At 35.6% G+C, this 15,767-nt stretch overlaps 1 protein-coding gene across 1 annotated transcript in view; it reads left to right on the forward strand.

Moving 5' to 3' along the window:
• RPS6KA3 (ribosomal protein S6 kinase A3) overlaps positions 1 to 15,767 on the forward strand; it is an 86,251-nt gene that overhangs the window by 27,570 nt on the left and 42,914 nt on the right. The window contains 1 exon segment of the mRNA XM_086615496.1: positions 13,575 to 13,695. Coding sequence (XP_086471622.1) covers positions 13,575 to 13,695 — 121 coding nt within the window.

Genomic DNA, 15,767 nt, shown 5'->3' on the forward strand with positions numbered 1-15,767 from the left:
AGTGTTTTTAATAAATGTCAGAAAAGCTAAAGGTACTGTCAATATTCAGAGCAATAACTTCTATAGTAAATCTAGAGAGCGATCAATTAAAAACTTCATCTCTAACTGTTCAAAGTAATTAGATTGAATTCTAATTTTTAGAAACATTTGAAGTTTTTTTAAACATTGAAAGAAAGCTTAGGTGTTTTATTACTTTAAGAAATTTTTCACTCTCTACAGAGCAATATAATATTGGTGCATAAGTCAGACATTCGAGCTGCATGATCAAATTCAAATAATTTCTGCAATCTGTCTTGGCCTCAGCTCTATAACGTCTGTGTAGCATTTTCTATGTGCAGGATTTCAAAGGGCTATGTGCAAATAGTCCTCCAACAACTCTAGTAAATAAAAATAGTCATTAAGCATAAGCCTATTGCATTCTCTGTAATGAAGTCTAAAAAGTAGTGATATGTGATAACTTAAAATATTATGTAAAATGTAAAATTAAGTTAAAATTCATAAAAATACAATTATCACACGTAGGACTTAAAATAGTTGCTATTCTCCTTATCTAGTGAAATGTTGCATAGTAGCATGATTTCTGAAATAGATGTTGATCTTTTTTGTTCTTTTCTGGGAACCAGGAATAAATAACATCTGCAACAGCATATTGCTATCAGGCAATCTGTTTAAGTTTCCTGTTCTGATCTCTGCAGCATCAGCAACATGAGTACCACTGCTGCCCAGTTTTTCTTTACCACGGAGGAGGGGGGGAATTTAAAAAAAAAAAGTTTCTTTCTTTCTTTCTTTCTTTTATTTTTTCCTTTTTTTTTTTTTTTTTTGACCTTTTTTACCCGCTTCTCTCTCCCCACCCCCCAACTGTGTCTGACTTGCCTGACAGGAAATTTTCTAATTGCCGGAACAGCTGGTCACAGCAAAAACGCCAGGGTTGGTCTTCCCTGCTAGACTTATGATCGCTCAGTCAGAAAATCTAAACATCATGGTTTCTTAGTCATGTTTAAGTTTCTGGCTCTACGTGTTCGTTCTGTTCGGGTGAGCTTAGTTTCTTATTAAAAAGAATAAGGGGGAAAGGGGGAAATTTTATTGTAATTAAACCTCTCATTTCAAAGCAATTTTAGTCTTTCACGGCTCTGGGATCAGTGCTATTTGTATACGAAGCCTTTTGTATATTGTTTTAAAAAAATAATGTTTGTGTTGTGCTCGCATTTTGTAGAAGTTTCTAAGGTTCCTGTTGATAATTTAGCCTTATTGGGAATTTTTTACCTGTATGTAAATACTGTAAAACTTTTTTTCTCCAGAAATGTATGAGCTTAGCTGTATGTTAAGTTTTCTTGCTGAGAGTCTAGTTTTATTAAAAATGTTTGTATTTTTAAAATTAATACTTAGCGGTTGTTTTAATAGTTATGTTTTCTTGTAGTACTTTAAACTGTCAAATATAGTTATGTATGGAGTGACAATTAAAATAACTCAGGCTTACTAATATCTCAAATTTACTTCTGGAAACAGTATTAAGAATAGTGACGCTCTTGCTTAAGTTGCAGTTAATGTTATTTCAACTTTTAAGTAATAATTTAGTCATAGCAGACGTTTAATTTGTATAATTTGTCTTGTTGTTGAGCATATATTTAAACATAAGAGGCTTTTTTTAAGTTGAGAAAAATCTCTGGTGGAGAACAGTATTATCCCAAACACTGTTTCTGAACTATTTAACAATACATGGAAATATGCAACATGATAGAGCATTTTATCATTGAAACTCAAATCACTTTTCATGTTTCTCCTCCTGTAAGTCTGCGAATACTTTTCAGTGAAAAAGGAAAAACAACCAACATTCATGTGTACTGTCTTAAGATCTTAAGTGAAGCAGGTCTAGTAATTTCTAAATAAAAGAGATAGTAATTTAACACCTACTAGCCTATGTACTGGTTTAAACTTTGCAATATCTGTTACAAAATGAAATTGAATTTGCTTGCCATAACTGAAACACTAATACAAAACATGCATGTAAAACAGTAGAACATAGGCTGCATTATACCCCGCTTTTTTACTGTAAACTTTGAGTCAATAAATGTTGATTTTTACATAGTCCTAAATTATAATTCTTTTCCCCAGACAACATAAAGGTAGTTCTTAGAATTCTCTGATCAAAAAAAAGGCATTATTTTATCTTCTTATGGCAGCTTGATTACATTGTCTTTAACATTCTGTTGATTTTAAAATACTAGGTGGTGCAGCGCTTATAAATTTCAGAGTATATTTAGGATATTATCTCAAAAAAACAGGAATCATAGCTTTCATAAATTAGTGCTGAATATGCTTGTGGATTTTTTAATTGTTTAATTTTTTTTTACATGTAATTTTTTTTTTTTTAATTATGATGCTCTGAAATGTTAGTACTCACAAAGTAGGAACAAAACTTCTATCAAAGTTACTGGGAAATGAAAGTTCCACCCAATGAGTATTTTTTTCCAATGCTGACATGCACCGTCTAGTTCATGAGATAATTTCATGGTGTTTGATCAAAAGAGAATTGCATTACAAAACTGCTTTTAGTGACCAACATTGAGCTTTTAAAATGCTTACAGGAGTTCCTCAGCTTTACCTGCTAAACAACCTACTGCTCACAGTTCCTTTGAGAGGGAAGGAGTAGAGTCCTACTTCTGGCCTTTGTATTTTCATTCTGAGGAGGAAAAGCATCTTCAGAATTACCCTCCCGGCCTGGCCAGTCATATTTATCCAAAGGGCCTCATCTTTCCTTTGACTTGTTGCTCTGGGACAGGACTCATTCTTCAAACTCCTACCTTGCTTCATCTGTAACACCAAAAGAATGGGAGGAGTTCAGTCGCAGTAACCAGGTCTGCAGTCATCATTACATGAGTGAGGTGGCTACCTGGAACACAGGTGGACATAGACATCCTTCTAGATCTCAAAACTCTTGTAGTAGAAAGCCAGGAATGGGAAAGAGTAGAAGGTATAGAAAGTAAGGAATAAATACAGTGATTTTTCTTTATTATCTCTATGCGTTTTTTTTTTTTTCTTGGAGACTTAACAATTTAAGAATAAAAAACAAACCCTGAAACTAAACATTTGCAAATAGAGTTTACTTTTAGGAAATCTTATTTTCTGTCGGTTAAAGCAGGAGATGCTGTCTGGAAAAAGTAATTTGATGTCAGTTGGAAGTGTAAGTTTTTCCTTAAAAAGAAGCAAAGACATTGTGAAAACATGTATTTCTGACTTCAAATGTCCATGTTAATTAGAACTTACTTCTGCTGTATTCTTGCTTTTCTTTAGTACTAGTGTAAAACAGATAACATACACAGAATATCCTTAAGTCAGCTTCACTTAATTTTATGCATGGCAGTGCTTTGCTTTTTGTTGTATTAGGATAATTGCTACTTCAAAAGCAGCGTGTTTAATCAGCTTTTTAGAACAATTGTTTGTGTACAAGCATTTAAGTGATCATAAGTTCTATTAAGTTACTCAAATTGAATATTATTCACAAATATATATAGTAGATATATTTATTAGTATATAGTATATATATTTATATATAGTATATTTATATTAGTATATATAGTTTTATTCTGTGGTTTAGCTCACTAACATTGCTTACTGAAGTAATGGGAAATTGTGAAATGCTTGTTGGACATTGCATCTTTTTTCTTTTTGTTAAAGGCATTTTTGAATTTAAAGGTAGGAGCATAATGAGTATAGAATACATGAGTGTATATAGAATGTGTTTGAGATTTTTAAAAATACCTAGACTGATGCACTCCTCACATTTTTAACTCCTCTTTTGAACTTCATAAAGATTTCCATAAGCCCTTACACAAAAGGTAAAAGTAATTGATTTTCAATTTGTTGTCTTCTTTTACTTCAAAAAGCGTAGCTCATATGGGTTTTATTTTTTCTGGTAATACTGAAAATTCATCCTACATTCATAACGAGTTGAGCAAGTAAAAATGCATCTAGGAGACTTCCTGACTCAAGGGAGGGGAGGGGAGGAAAAGGAAATTATGTATATGAGCTGGGGAACCGTGCCAACATTGAGTCATCCTTTTAAAATCACTTGGTAGTCAATAAGCTTACTCTCCTTACAGGGCATAACTGCTTTATGTAACTTCAGCACCAAGGTTTAATATCATAGTCAATATTTCAGAAATGGTCTTTATTTGATTACAGGAATCAACATTATTCTGCTTGTGACAGTCAGAAAAATGTTTTGCGAAGTACAGCAATGTCCAGCCGAGCTCTGATAAGTGCAATGAAGGCTAGCAAAGCAGTGAAAGGAAAAGTGCAATCATGGTGGGAGCAGTGTTAAGTAACTTGCTGGGGAATCCGTTTTTCTGTTTTCAGCCTTATCTCCACTTGTACTGGATGTACATGTGCCTCAAGAACATGCATTTGTCTAGAGGAAGCAAAACATTGCTGAAAAAGAGATTGAGGGGGGTGAAAACAAAGCTGCTGCTTCTGTAAAGAAAATTGAGAAAATCTAGGTAGCTACTTACCTAATACAAATGAAAACTGATAAAAACAGTATTTTTGCTACTGCTTGACTTTCAAGTGGAAAAGAAGATTACAGTTAGCTCTCTATTCATTGGATTTGCTTTTTTGAAAATTACATGGTCAATAGTATAAACTGATACAGTGCTGAGTTTGTCAGATAAGTTAAAATTCATTAAGTGCAACTGAATGGTATTATAGGGAAGTATACTGTGAATTGTTCTTTACACTGATAGAAGTGACTGTTACCTGCCTTATAGAAAACAGGTTGCATTTTAATACTGCTTGAAGTGTTCGCATCTTTATTTCAGAAACTTAATTCTAAAGTTTATTTTGGGGCTGCCATCGTATCTTGAAAGATGGCTAATGTTTGAGGGAGGTATTCACCAGTACTGGCAATATGGATCTGACTTGGTTGTTGTGATTAAAACTAGCAGAAAGATTTATTTTTATTTCTCTTATTCTGGTTCCTGACTGTATAGAAGTTAAAATTCCAGAATTGTGAACTTTCCTAATGATGATTCTGGCTGTTTCTCAAGTGTAAATGATCATCAGATTTTAATCCAATGGAAAATATTCATGAAACAGTTCTGGAAGAGTTTTTGGTGGGATCCCACTAACATTTCTTAATGCGTTAACAGTGTCCGTTTAGAAGGAGTGTTTAAAAATACCAATACTGGCACAGTTAAATGATAACTTGTGTATTAGGAACAAAGAAACTTGCTCAATTTGGGGAGTGGCTTCGGCAGACAGTGACTCTGAAGCGACCAGCAATACCACTGAGCACTCAGCTGAACGCAGCTTCGTGGCCGGTGCCTTCGCGACTGCAATCTCTGCAGGTCAGGGCAGGAAGACTGTGGCTAGGAGAAGTGTGGGGCTGTTGGTCTGTGTGCAGCATAAAATCAGTCTGTTGTTACTATGTCCAGCAGGGATGCAAGGGCTTCCAAAATAACATTAAAAATCTAGCATTAAAAATAAAAAATTATTCAGAGAAGACCTTACAAGACTAAGAGCTGGAAGGTTGCTTTACAGTGAAAAAAACTGAAAAAGCTCTTACTTAATGGGCAAATTAACTCATGACTAAGTCTATAAGTAACTATAGGTAGGAGATCCTTCTAATTGTGCCTTCTTAACTCTTAAGAGCAGTACAGAATTACCAGATAAGATGAAACCTGAGTAACGTTGGGAGCAGGAATATCAGTATTTTAATTAATTTCTGCAGTAGTTACTTAACCTGGATTAGATATTGGAACAGATTTTAATTGTTCATTGAGATTAAAATTTGTTAATCAGTTTATCTAATGTTACCTTAAGTGAATCTCAACTCCATTTCTACAGTTTTTGGTCAGCACGTCAACAATGTTTGCTGTCCAGGAAGAGCTTTTTTTTTTTCATATAGGACCTGCCTAAGGATTTTTTGCATATGCTGGATTTCCCTCCCACTGTGTTTTGATGAACTCAAGTATGTACAGTCATGTCTGTCCTAGTCATCTGTGCCTCTTATTAGAAAAATACAGTTTATTTGAAAGCCCTACTTAGAGACAAGTTGCTTCTAAATTCCAAAACCAAACATAGTTTGTTGTTGTTGCTTTTTTTTGTCCAGAAATCATGTCATAAAATTCAGAGTTTTTGTTTTATTTAAAATGACTATGAGAGTTAATGTTTTATCCTTGTTCCTTTATGTCAGCTATTTCATAACTTCCATCTCCTTTAGATGAAGAAGGGGTTGGTATGTGGCCTTTTACCTTCTCTCACTGAGAAACCTTTTATTCAGATATTACAGGTTCGGTATTGTATTTCTTGATATATTTCATATCACCAGCAAGTGTGCAGAGAGAAAGTTCTTTGATCAGTGCTTAGTCATCTGCCAGCTGAAATTCATTGCACTTTTAAGGGGATTTTCACCTACGCCTATGTAGTATCCGTTTTGTGGGAAAGTGAGCATGCAACCTTGTTTTGCAGTCACTTCTGTCCCTTTTATTAACGTAAGTACGGATGTTGTGTGATACCTCTTCCTGATGCAAAGGACTTGAGATAGGATACAGTTATTCATCACGTCTCACACAATAAGAACTTCTGAAATTTTCTAAATCCATATATTAACTTTTTTATAAAGAGAATTTTCTCAGAAATCTGTTTCTGAATTTGTTAGAAACTTCCCAGTGAAATTCGGGTAGGGTGAAGAAGGCCTTTATTTTGTTTACCCTTTAACTGCTGTTACTGCCTTTTTTTGTCATCAAAGAACACTCATTTTCCACAATAACAGGCATCAGAGTAATCAAAAATGTAATGCCAATCCTTTTGAAGTGTTTTAGCATGTCAAAAATAAACGGAATGTTCTTTCAAAAAGCCTTAATCTGTGGGTACTCATAGCATGTACTGCAAATACTTATCTTTGCTCTTGATATTATAAAAAATAACATACCAGTTGCTGTTATTCCATGCATAGTTGACCATAAGTATATATTTTTTTAAAAACCCGCAGTGTTACAGTCAAAGAAAACCTTCCCAGCCCTCTCCAACCCTCAATCTTGTTGTGCATGAATATCTTTGTTAGAGGTCTTAACTTTGGATATCGTGATTTTTGGTTAGCTTTCTGTATTTCATGTGATTTCATTTCAATTTCAGTGAAGCTGACAGCAGACAATGCAGTTAGTCTTTCTGTTCAGGATGGGTCTAGTTTACTTTGAGTCACGTTCTATTTGACCTGAATGCTTTGGATGTCTTAAGCTGTAAATATTTCCCCGTGTTTCTTTCCTTGCCAATTTTGTGTCACTTTATTTCTTTACACCCCTTAAATGTCACCTATGTGTATGAATAATTTAAATATACCATTCCATTATTGTTATAAAACTTTACATTTTTTAGATAGCTGCTTTTTTTCCCTTTAGTGTAATCTATACATATTAAAATTTTAACTTACACTTTCAGTGTATTGGAATGTATACTCAGATATTTGTCAGTCATTATGAAGCTGATGAACTAACTGCTTTTTTGATAACTGTTACCTAAAATATGCTATCATAAAGAGTTAAGTTTTTAAAATATTTCTACTCATATTAACATCATTTTGAGTACCCAGTAAAGGAGGAATCTGCCTTCCGGGGGTACCTTTCCTAAGTAAGCATGCCATACATGACATACCAGCTTATTCTTTAATGTTGTGTTTAAGTTAATTCACACCTACTTTGAGAGTAAAGTAACTTTCTTGCTGAATTTCCCGTTTCTGTCCCAGTGTTTTGGAATTTCTTTGTCAAGCGCTTGTCATTGTATATGTTCACACTGTGCTTATGCATTTATTCAAGAACCTGAAACTGAAAATTTTAGATACGGAAGGACCCCTATGGTATTTGGATGTGCTAATGTTCCTTATTCCAGATATCCTTCCTCTTCCCGATATGAGTAAGAGCACAAATCTGATCCTGTGCCATCTATTTAGATGTTTCAGAGCTTTTTGCATGCCCTAGCAGTTCAGAGCCTAGTTTACTAGCTCTACACCAGCTTTTCAGTTGTCCCTAGAACATACTGATCAAAAAAAGGTCTGCAGATAAAAGTCATCTGTGTAACAGAGTCATTTTCAGATCGCCTACTGAAAATTCAGAAATCCAAAGGGTAAATTGCAGAAGATTCTATGTATAGATAAACTCACATTTTTCTCTTGCGTTTTTTGACTTTTTCTTAGTGCGGGAGAATACTTTACCTAGTAAGGCTCTTCTGCTTCTACTTCCTTTAGGGTTTGAAGTCCACTTTCCTTTTTAATACGTTATCTAATAGCTGTTCCTACAATGAGATCTCAGAAGCATACAGGCATTTTATGTACAGCAGTGAATTTAGTATTGCGTTAAGAAGTGAACATAAAAGAAATTTGCATAAATTTAATTGATAGAACCAAAGTGAATATTTAGTGTTCGTTAAGTATATAAAATAAGGAATTTTTCCAGCAACATGATTAGCCTATTATTTTTATAGCCTATTAATGGTTAAATACTTTTTCACTTCTTGCCCAGAAGGTATGTATCTTTTTTTTTTTTCCTCTTGACAAGCATGTTTCTTATTCTAATTTGCAGCTGATTCCTGAAGAGAAGAATGAGTCACTCTTGGTGCTGCTGAATATCTCTCTTTTTTTTTTTTTTTTAGCTTTAGCTTTTTGCTTTTAGATGTGATTTGTCTATGAAATATAGTCCATTCAATATTCTTTCCTATGTATGTGTGCATTCCTGTGCATTGACATATGTTGTGAGGTACATTACTAAGGACTTATACTGAGATACTTACTGATCGGAATAGTTCTGACTTGCAAACTGTGTCAGTACAGGAAGTTATTCTGAAATAGTGGTGTTTTCAAATCATACCCAACCTTGTTTGTCACTCACTTCCCTTATAGGCCAGTGTTGATTTAACACTGTTATACTGTTAAGGAAACTCAGAGTAATGTTACCTTCTCTGTGTTTCCTTGTATTCTATATTTAGCTTCATGATAACGGAAGCCACTAGCAACCACTTCAAGTTGACTAACACAGTATTTTTTTTTTAAGTGTGGCTTTCTGCGACAGTTTTACTTTTTAATGTGAAGAAGGCCTTAAGAGAGAGCTGTGTGGCTAGAAAAAGAAAGTTATGTCTTGGGACTTTTATTTAGACATTGCTGCAGTGTAAGGCTGGAGAAAAGGGAGCTTTCCAAGCTTATAAATAACAGAAATACATATATAGTCAGTGGAGTGTATTTATAACTGGAAAGATCCCACCATTGCAACAGTTAGATCACTGGTGAGTGAGTGTCTGTAGTGGTGTGAAAGTTGTCAGGGAATGGAATGGAGGAGAGGACAACCAGAGTCTTTTAGCACCCTATACATGATCTCATTTAATTTGAATTAATCATATGGGACACATGTTTTTTCCGAATATCGGGGAATGATCAGAGGCAGAGCTTAAGACAAATTCAGTACCAGACTGAACGACTGGCTTCTCTTCCAGCTTACCATAAGATGGCATCTAGCAACTAATGTAATTAGTGGAGTTGGCTGAGGAAGAGATCTCTTTTTACAGTGAGAAAGACTTGTATTTTAATTCAGGAAGATAGTGGATACAGTGAAGGTTGATTACTTCTGCATATAATTTGCATTTCTATAAAAGGCTTAGCTTTTGTATTTTTAACTGCATTTGCAAAATACTGTTTAGGTTAAAATAACAAACGTTCAGCAATTATGTCAGAAAAGGAAACTGCAAATTTGTGGGTAACTATTCATCATACATTGTGGTCCCAAACGTATGTTATGGACAAGCTACTAAAGTAGAATATGATCTGAGTTCCATTTCGTTTAAAATAGAATTGTATTAGGTCTGCCTTATAAGGACTGAATAGTATCTGATCCCTGAGAATCTGTGAAGACTGAAAATATTCTCTTAATATCAGGAATGTGAAGTGGTGGTTTGGGGTTTTTTTTAGAGGTACCCAAAATAACCACTGGGAAGTTGGTTGCATAATAATTGCATTAAAAAATATTTTTTGTTTGTGTATAGAGAACAAGTTAATATCTTTCCTTCTTCATTTCTTGTTTCTGTTATGTTTTGTTTTGCTTTTAAAGCAGTGTGCCCACCTGATCACTTTGTGTCCCTGAATCTGAGTAGACAACAGAAAGATTTTGAGGACGTTGTTTCACACACTTTTTTACTTTCCCAAGATTGCTAAGGGGGCTGCTAGATAAAACAGTGAAGCAGAAATGAATCAAAGTATTTGAAGTAATGTATACTTGGCAATCTGTTCAACAGTGCTATTCCCTAGAATTCTCTAAGATTGCAGTGGGTCGTTTAGGTTCTATGTAATCCAACTGATCATATACTAATTTGAAAGACGAAAATACAAATGTCCACCAACAAATAATTCCTTTTGACAAGTAGAAGGAATCAATATTTCTTTCAAACTCTGTAAAGATTCAGCCTTGAGTTGACGACAGTAGCATTTTCTTTTGAAAGGAAAAGGAATTAAGGTGTATTAGGAGTAGTACACAGCACGCGTACATGCACACGCATGCAAAACTTTCACTATCTTACAATGAAAACTGACACCTGTTCTTATTGCTCATCTGTATTTTAGAACACCCAAGACAAATGCAAGTTCTTTACATTAAAATATCTTTTTTTACATTCTAATTTTAAAAGTTGCCAGGATATTCTGTGCATTATTCCAAAGTGTGCATTGGAATCTTTAAATATATATACACACACTTTCTCACACATACATGCTTGGGATTTTTTACATGCAGTTTATTTCCAACTTTGGTTGAAATCCTTTGATAAAAAGAATCTTTTGAAAGAGAAATGTTGGTCTAGAAGAAGCATGTGTTTGAGCACAGAGGCATGTATGGACAGTGGCTGTACACTTATACACGGTACTGAAATGACCAGATGCAAAAGGATAATTTCAGCGATAATTAATGCACATAAATTTTGCTGAGTACTTGAAAAAGGTATAAATTAGTGCTGCAGAAGTACAGCTTTAGAACACTGCCTCTACTCCCTCATCACTGGTACTAGTTAGTGTATGTTTTGGCACATAGAGACAAGGGGAAAGTCTGGAGCAAAGATCATCTGCCCTTGGTGGAAAAGGGTCAGGTTAGAGAATACTGGATGTACATAAGTCTGTGAGCCCTGATAGGATATATGCATGAGTGCTGAGGGGACCTGGCAGATGTCATTGTGAGGCCACTCTTGATTATCTTCCAGCGATCACGGTGACTAGGAGAGGTGCTTGAGGACTGAAGGAAAGTAAATGTCGCTCCTGTCTTTAAAAAGGACAAGAAAGACAATCCGGGGAACTACAGGATGGTCAGCCATACCTTGGTGCCTGGGAAGGTGATGGAACAACTAGTCCTGGAAACCATTTCCATGTACCTGAAGGACAAAAAGGTTATTGGGGTTAGTCAGCATGGATTCACAAAGGTGAAATCATGTTTGACCAACCTGAAGGGAGGGTGCAAAGAGAATGGAGCCAGTTCTCACTCTTTTCAGCAGTGCCCAGTGACAGGATCAAAGGCAATGAGCACAAACTGAAACACAGGAGGTTCCCTCTGAACATCAGGAAGCACTTTTTCACTGTGAGGATGACCAAGCCCTGGCAGAGGTTGCCCAGGGAGGCTGTGGAGTCTCCATCTTTGAGGATACTCAAAAGCTGCCTGGACATGGTTCTGGGCAGCTGGCCGTAGTTGGCCCTGCTTGAGCAGGAGGTTTGGACCAGATGACCTCCAGAGGTCACTTCCAACCTCAATCAATGTGTGATTCTGTGAAATAGATCTCAGACTTCCTCATTAAATAGAGGGGAAAGTATTCTGAGATTTATTTTATTCACTATAGCCCATAGAAGGAATAGGAAGAGAATACACAAACAGTTGAAATTGCAGTTAATGTATTTGTGTTATGTGCGTTAACTTAGTGCTCCCTAGGCATTGCGTGCAATCCAGCCTAGGTAGTTCTTCAGATGACGTTGATAAGAACGCAGTGTTCTACTTCCTTTTGAACAGTTGCTTATAAGTTCTGAAATTCTTTCCTTGTGCAGCAAGCAGTCTTGCTGTTCAGGGGATTTTCAAATTCTGTGCAGAAAATACTGAATTAAGTGCAGAGTGCAAAAAGACTAGAAGGTGTACAGCCCTTTAGAGCTTTCTGGTGACTGGTTTCTCACAGAAGGGGAAAAGTTGAAGACTGAGAGCTTTTATAGAATAGGCTGTCCCTGAGAGGGGAGGCAAGGAGATTGTTTTCCTCACCAGAATTTTCTCAGTGGCAGGTGAAGAGCTTATTGCTCCTGAAGTGGGGGTAGAGGTGTGCTGCTTTGCAGGGAAATGTCTAGAGTCTTACACTGTCTTATAAAGGTGAGCATTAGCATCGCTGCAGCATAGTGGTCCTCATTCAGCTTGATACGGCGATAGGTATAGGAGTAGGCATAAGACTACATAAGACTATATTAGCTATTATTTCTATGGATAGGTATAAGAATAGGCATAAGACAGCATAAGACTCTGGGAAATACATAGCTCTGTGAAATAGCTCTGTGAATTGTTAGAAGTTATCAAATACTAATCCCTGCTTTGAAACACTAACTACCCGAAAAGAAGGCCGGTAAGAGAGACAAAATAAATGATGGCAAGGTTGTAACTCATGACCCATAGGGGGAAAAACAGACAAAGAGGAGAGATAAGGACTAACAAGAACTAACGTTTGTCTTCAAACAATAACAAGTAGGAGACAACCAGATGTCCACTCAAGGCCAGGCCAGGCTGGGAAACGGTTTGGCTCTGCAAGCCCAGCCAAAACAGGAATTTTAGGGAAGAAGTGAAAACACACAGCGAGGAAGACCTATGGCCTTCATCCCAAAGACCCCTGCTCACGACCACCAGGAGGCATGTCAAGGAGGAGCCTGAGGCGGATCCTGAGGCATGGGCTATGGAAATGATCTCCTGGGAGAGACTGCCCTTTTTGGGGGAGGGGGAGGTGATGAGTGTGTCTATATAAATACAAGAAAAACTGCTACGGCGGGTGGGCACGTCTGTGGTGGAGCGATCCCCCGTGCACCCAGCGCTGCAATAAACATACCTACTTTACAACTTTCCAAGTTGTGGAGTCTGTTTCCACACATCAAGCTGTTAAGAAGGAGGGATTTCCTAAGAGATCTGGTCTGTTTGATGCACTCTAGGTGTGCTTTAAGAGGGCTAAATTCTTAAGAAGATTGGTTTCCGTTAATGGGTTGTGAATCTGGAGCGGAGATTATGCACCAAACAATAAGCACAAAAGATTGGGAATCACTGACTTGTTATTGTCAGCTTTGTTATTGTCTGGATTCTGATACATCCCTAAAAGCTTAAGACACATAGTTACTGAACTAATACTGCCTTTTGTAACAGATATAATTTATTTTTAATGTCTTAATTATGCAAATAGTGTTTCTCAGTGGTTTTTATCTACATTTGGGAGCATGTAGTTTGTTGCATTCAGTGGCACAGGTGTTTTTCAACATACTGTGAATTTATAAATGTTTTGGAAAGATGCACCACTAACGTAAACTTATTCCACTCTTCCTCTGTCAGGAAGAAGGAAGTATCAAAGAAATTGCAATAACTCACCATGTAAAGGAAGGACATGAGAAAGCAGACCCTTCACAGTTTGAACTTCTGAAAGTACTAGGACAAGGATCCTTTGGAAAGGTTGGTAACTGAACTCTTGTGAAGCAAATTATTCAGGAATATAGCATTGAATAATGTTAGGAGTGAAATATTTAGAACAGCTACAATCTCGCTTTAAGGCAATGTTGCAGGTGAAAACTGCTTTCTAAATTAGCGTAACTAGCCACTGTAATTGTGGCAGATATTTTTAAAGCAGTACTCTAGTTTGTATGTTATGTAGGTCTAAAAGATCCATAGAAAAATTGGCTTGATATGAAATAATCAGATATTCACTGTTAAAATGGAATGTCATTTTTCTATAACTAATCTTCTCTGTTTGAGGGGATGAGAGTTGAAAGGTTTTTTTGTTAGGTACTCTCAGTTGCGAACTTGCTGATGGGAGGTTATCACTAGTACAAAAGCTATAAGCAGAATTTATTTTCGTAGCAGATGGTAATTGTAAGAACAAATTTTAGACAATAATAGGTACTGAAATAAACATGATATACCCTAGTTGCGTTCATGCTAGGCATTATCTGTCATAATTCAATTAAGCCACAATGTATTTTGATATTCGTTTGAAGCTCTGTTAAAGACTTAATGTTTCTGGCATGTAGTGATTACTGTCCACACTGAGATCTCACCAAGTGTACATGATTCATGCTTTTAATTGTCCAAATCCAACTTGGAAGCAAAACGTTAACTTCGTGTGGCAAGACAGATAATTGAAACAGAATGGAATATGCAGTATAAGACAACAGAGCCTTTACATAAATTTTCAGCCTTAATTGCAATTCTGAATGTGATGTTAAGCTCTAGCATATAATGCCAAATCCATCTTTGATATGGGGGAAAATGATGAGAATAATCGCTCCAATTCTCTCTTAGTGTTAGGAAGTTACTGTTAATGACATTGTTGGAGTAGCAGTTCCAGTTAAGCTTGGAAATCCAGATGTTTAGAAACTGTAAATTTTTTTACTCAAACTGGTAAGAATTCTCTGAGAAACCTGATTCCAAAGGTGGTTTCCTATGTTGTTTGACCTCATCCAGAATCAGTTTTTATCTGGAAATATTCATATCAGGAGAAGTAAGCGATTCGGGGGCAAGGAAATGTAACATAATAAATTATAATTTCAACAATCCCTTTTATTTTATGATATCACTAAATTCAGTGCTATAACTGCTGGGTAGGCAGGACAAGTTTTGAGAAAGCAAAAATAATTGATTGTCTAGCTGTCTCAAAGTATTGCAAAAATGCCAGTCTTGTCCTTAATTGTTTTAGCCTTTATGCAAAAAGGATTAGTATTGCAAAACCTGTAATCTCTTTTTTCCTAGTAACTTGGAAAGATGTCACTACTTCTCATTCAGTTTAAAAAGGCTAATTTGCATGCTTTTCAAGGTCTCTTGATGATGTTTTGGTAATCTCTGGATAGTGCAAAAGGATGTTAACATAATTGGGAATTGGATACAAAACCAGACATAAAACTAATTTCATATAATACGTTTAACATTCTCATATACCACAACACATCTCTGCACTTTTTCATAAATAACCAGAATGGCAGATATATTTTTTTTTCTTCAGTTCTAAATCTAAAATTTGTCTTTACTGGAATTCATTTTGTATTGCAGATATTAAAAAAATCCCACTCAAGAAATCCCATTACACTACAGAAGGAAATGAAACACACTTTAATTGAGACTGGTTGTACTTTATTGATATGTGCAAAACTCAACCAAAGCACGCCATAAAAAATATGGGTTTGTGACACAAGATGCTGGTTCTTATAATTTATAGTTTTTTTTTTTTTTTACTTGTTTTGCATTGATTCATGTAGTTTTCTGGATAAACTTTTGTACACATACTTATTTTCATATCTGACAATTGTTTTATTAGCACCTTTGCTATGCCATCTTATGAATTTTAATAAGAATAAATCTATTTAGAGATTAATACTTAAAAGTTGAATTTTATGTTTCAAATTTGTCTTAACTTCTGAGGGAATCCAAATTCATCCTTTCCTTTACTCACTGGAATCAATTAAGTTAAACCAAAATTAATTTAGCAGACTGTTTGTCTTGAATGAATCTTGTAGATTATGAAATGAAGGAATAGTA

The sequence above is a fragment of the Tauraco erythrolophus genome, chromosome 1, assembly GCF_009769465.1.
Source record: "Tauraco erythrolophus isolate bTauEry1 chromosome 1, bTauEry1.pri, whole genome shotgun sequence".
Lineage (NCBI taxonomy): Eukaryota > Metazoa > Chordata > Aves > Musophagiformes > Musophagidae > Tauraco > Tauraco erythrolophus.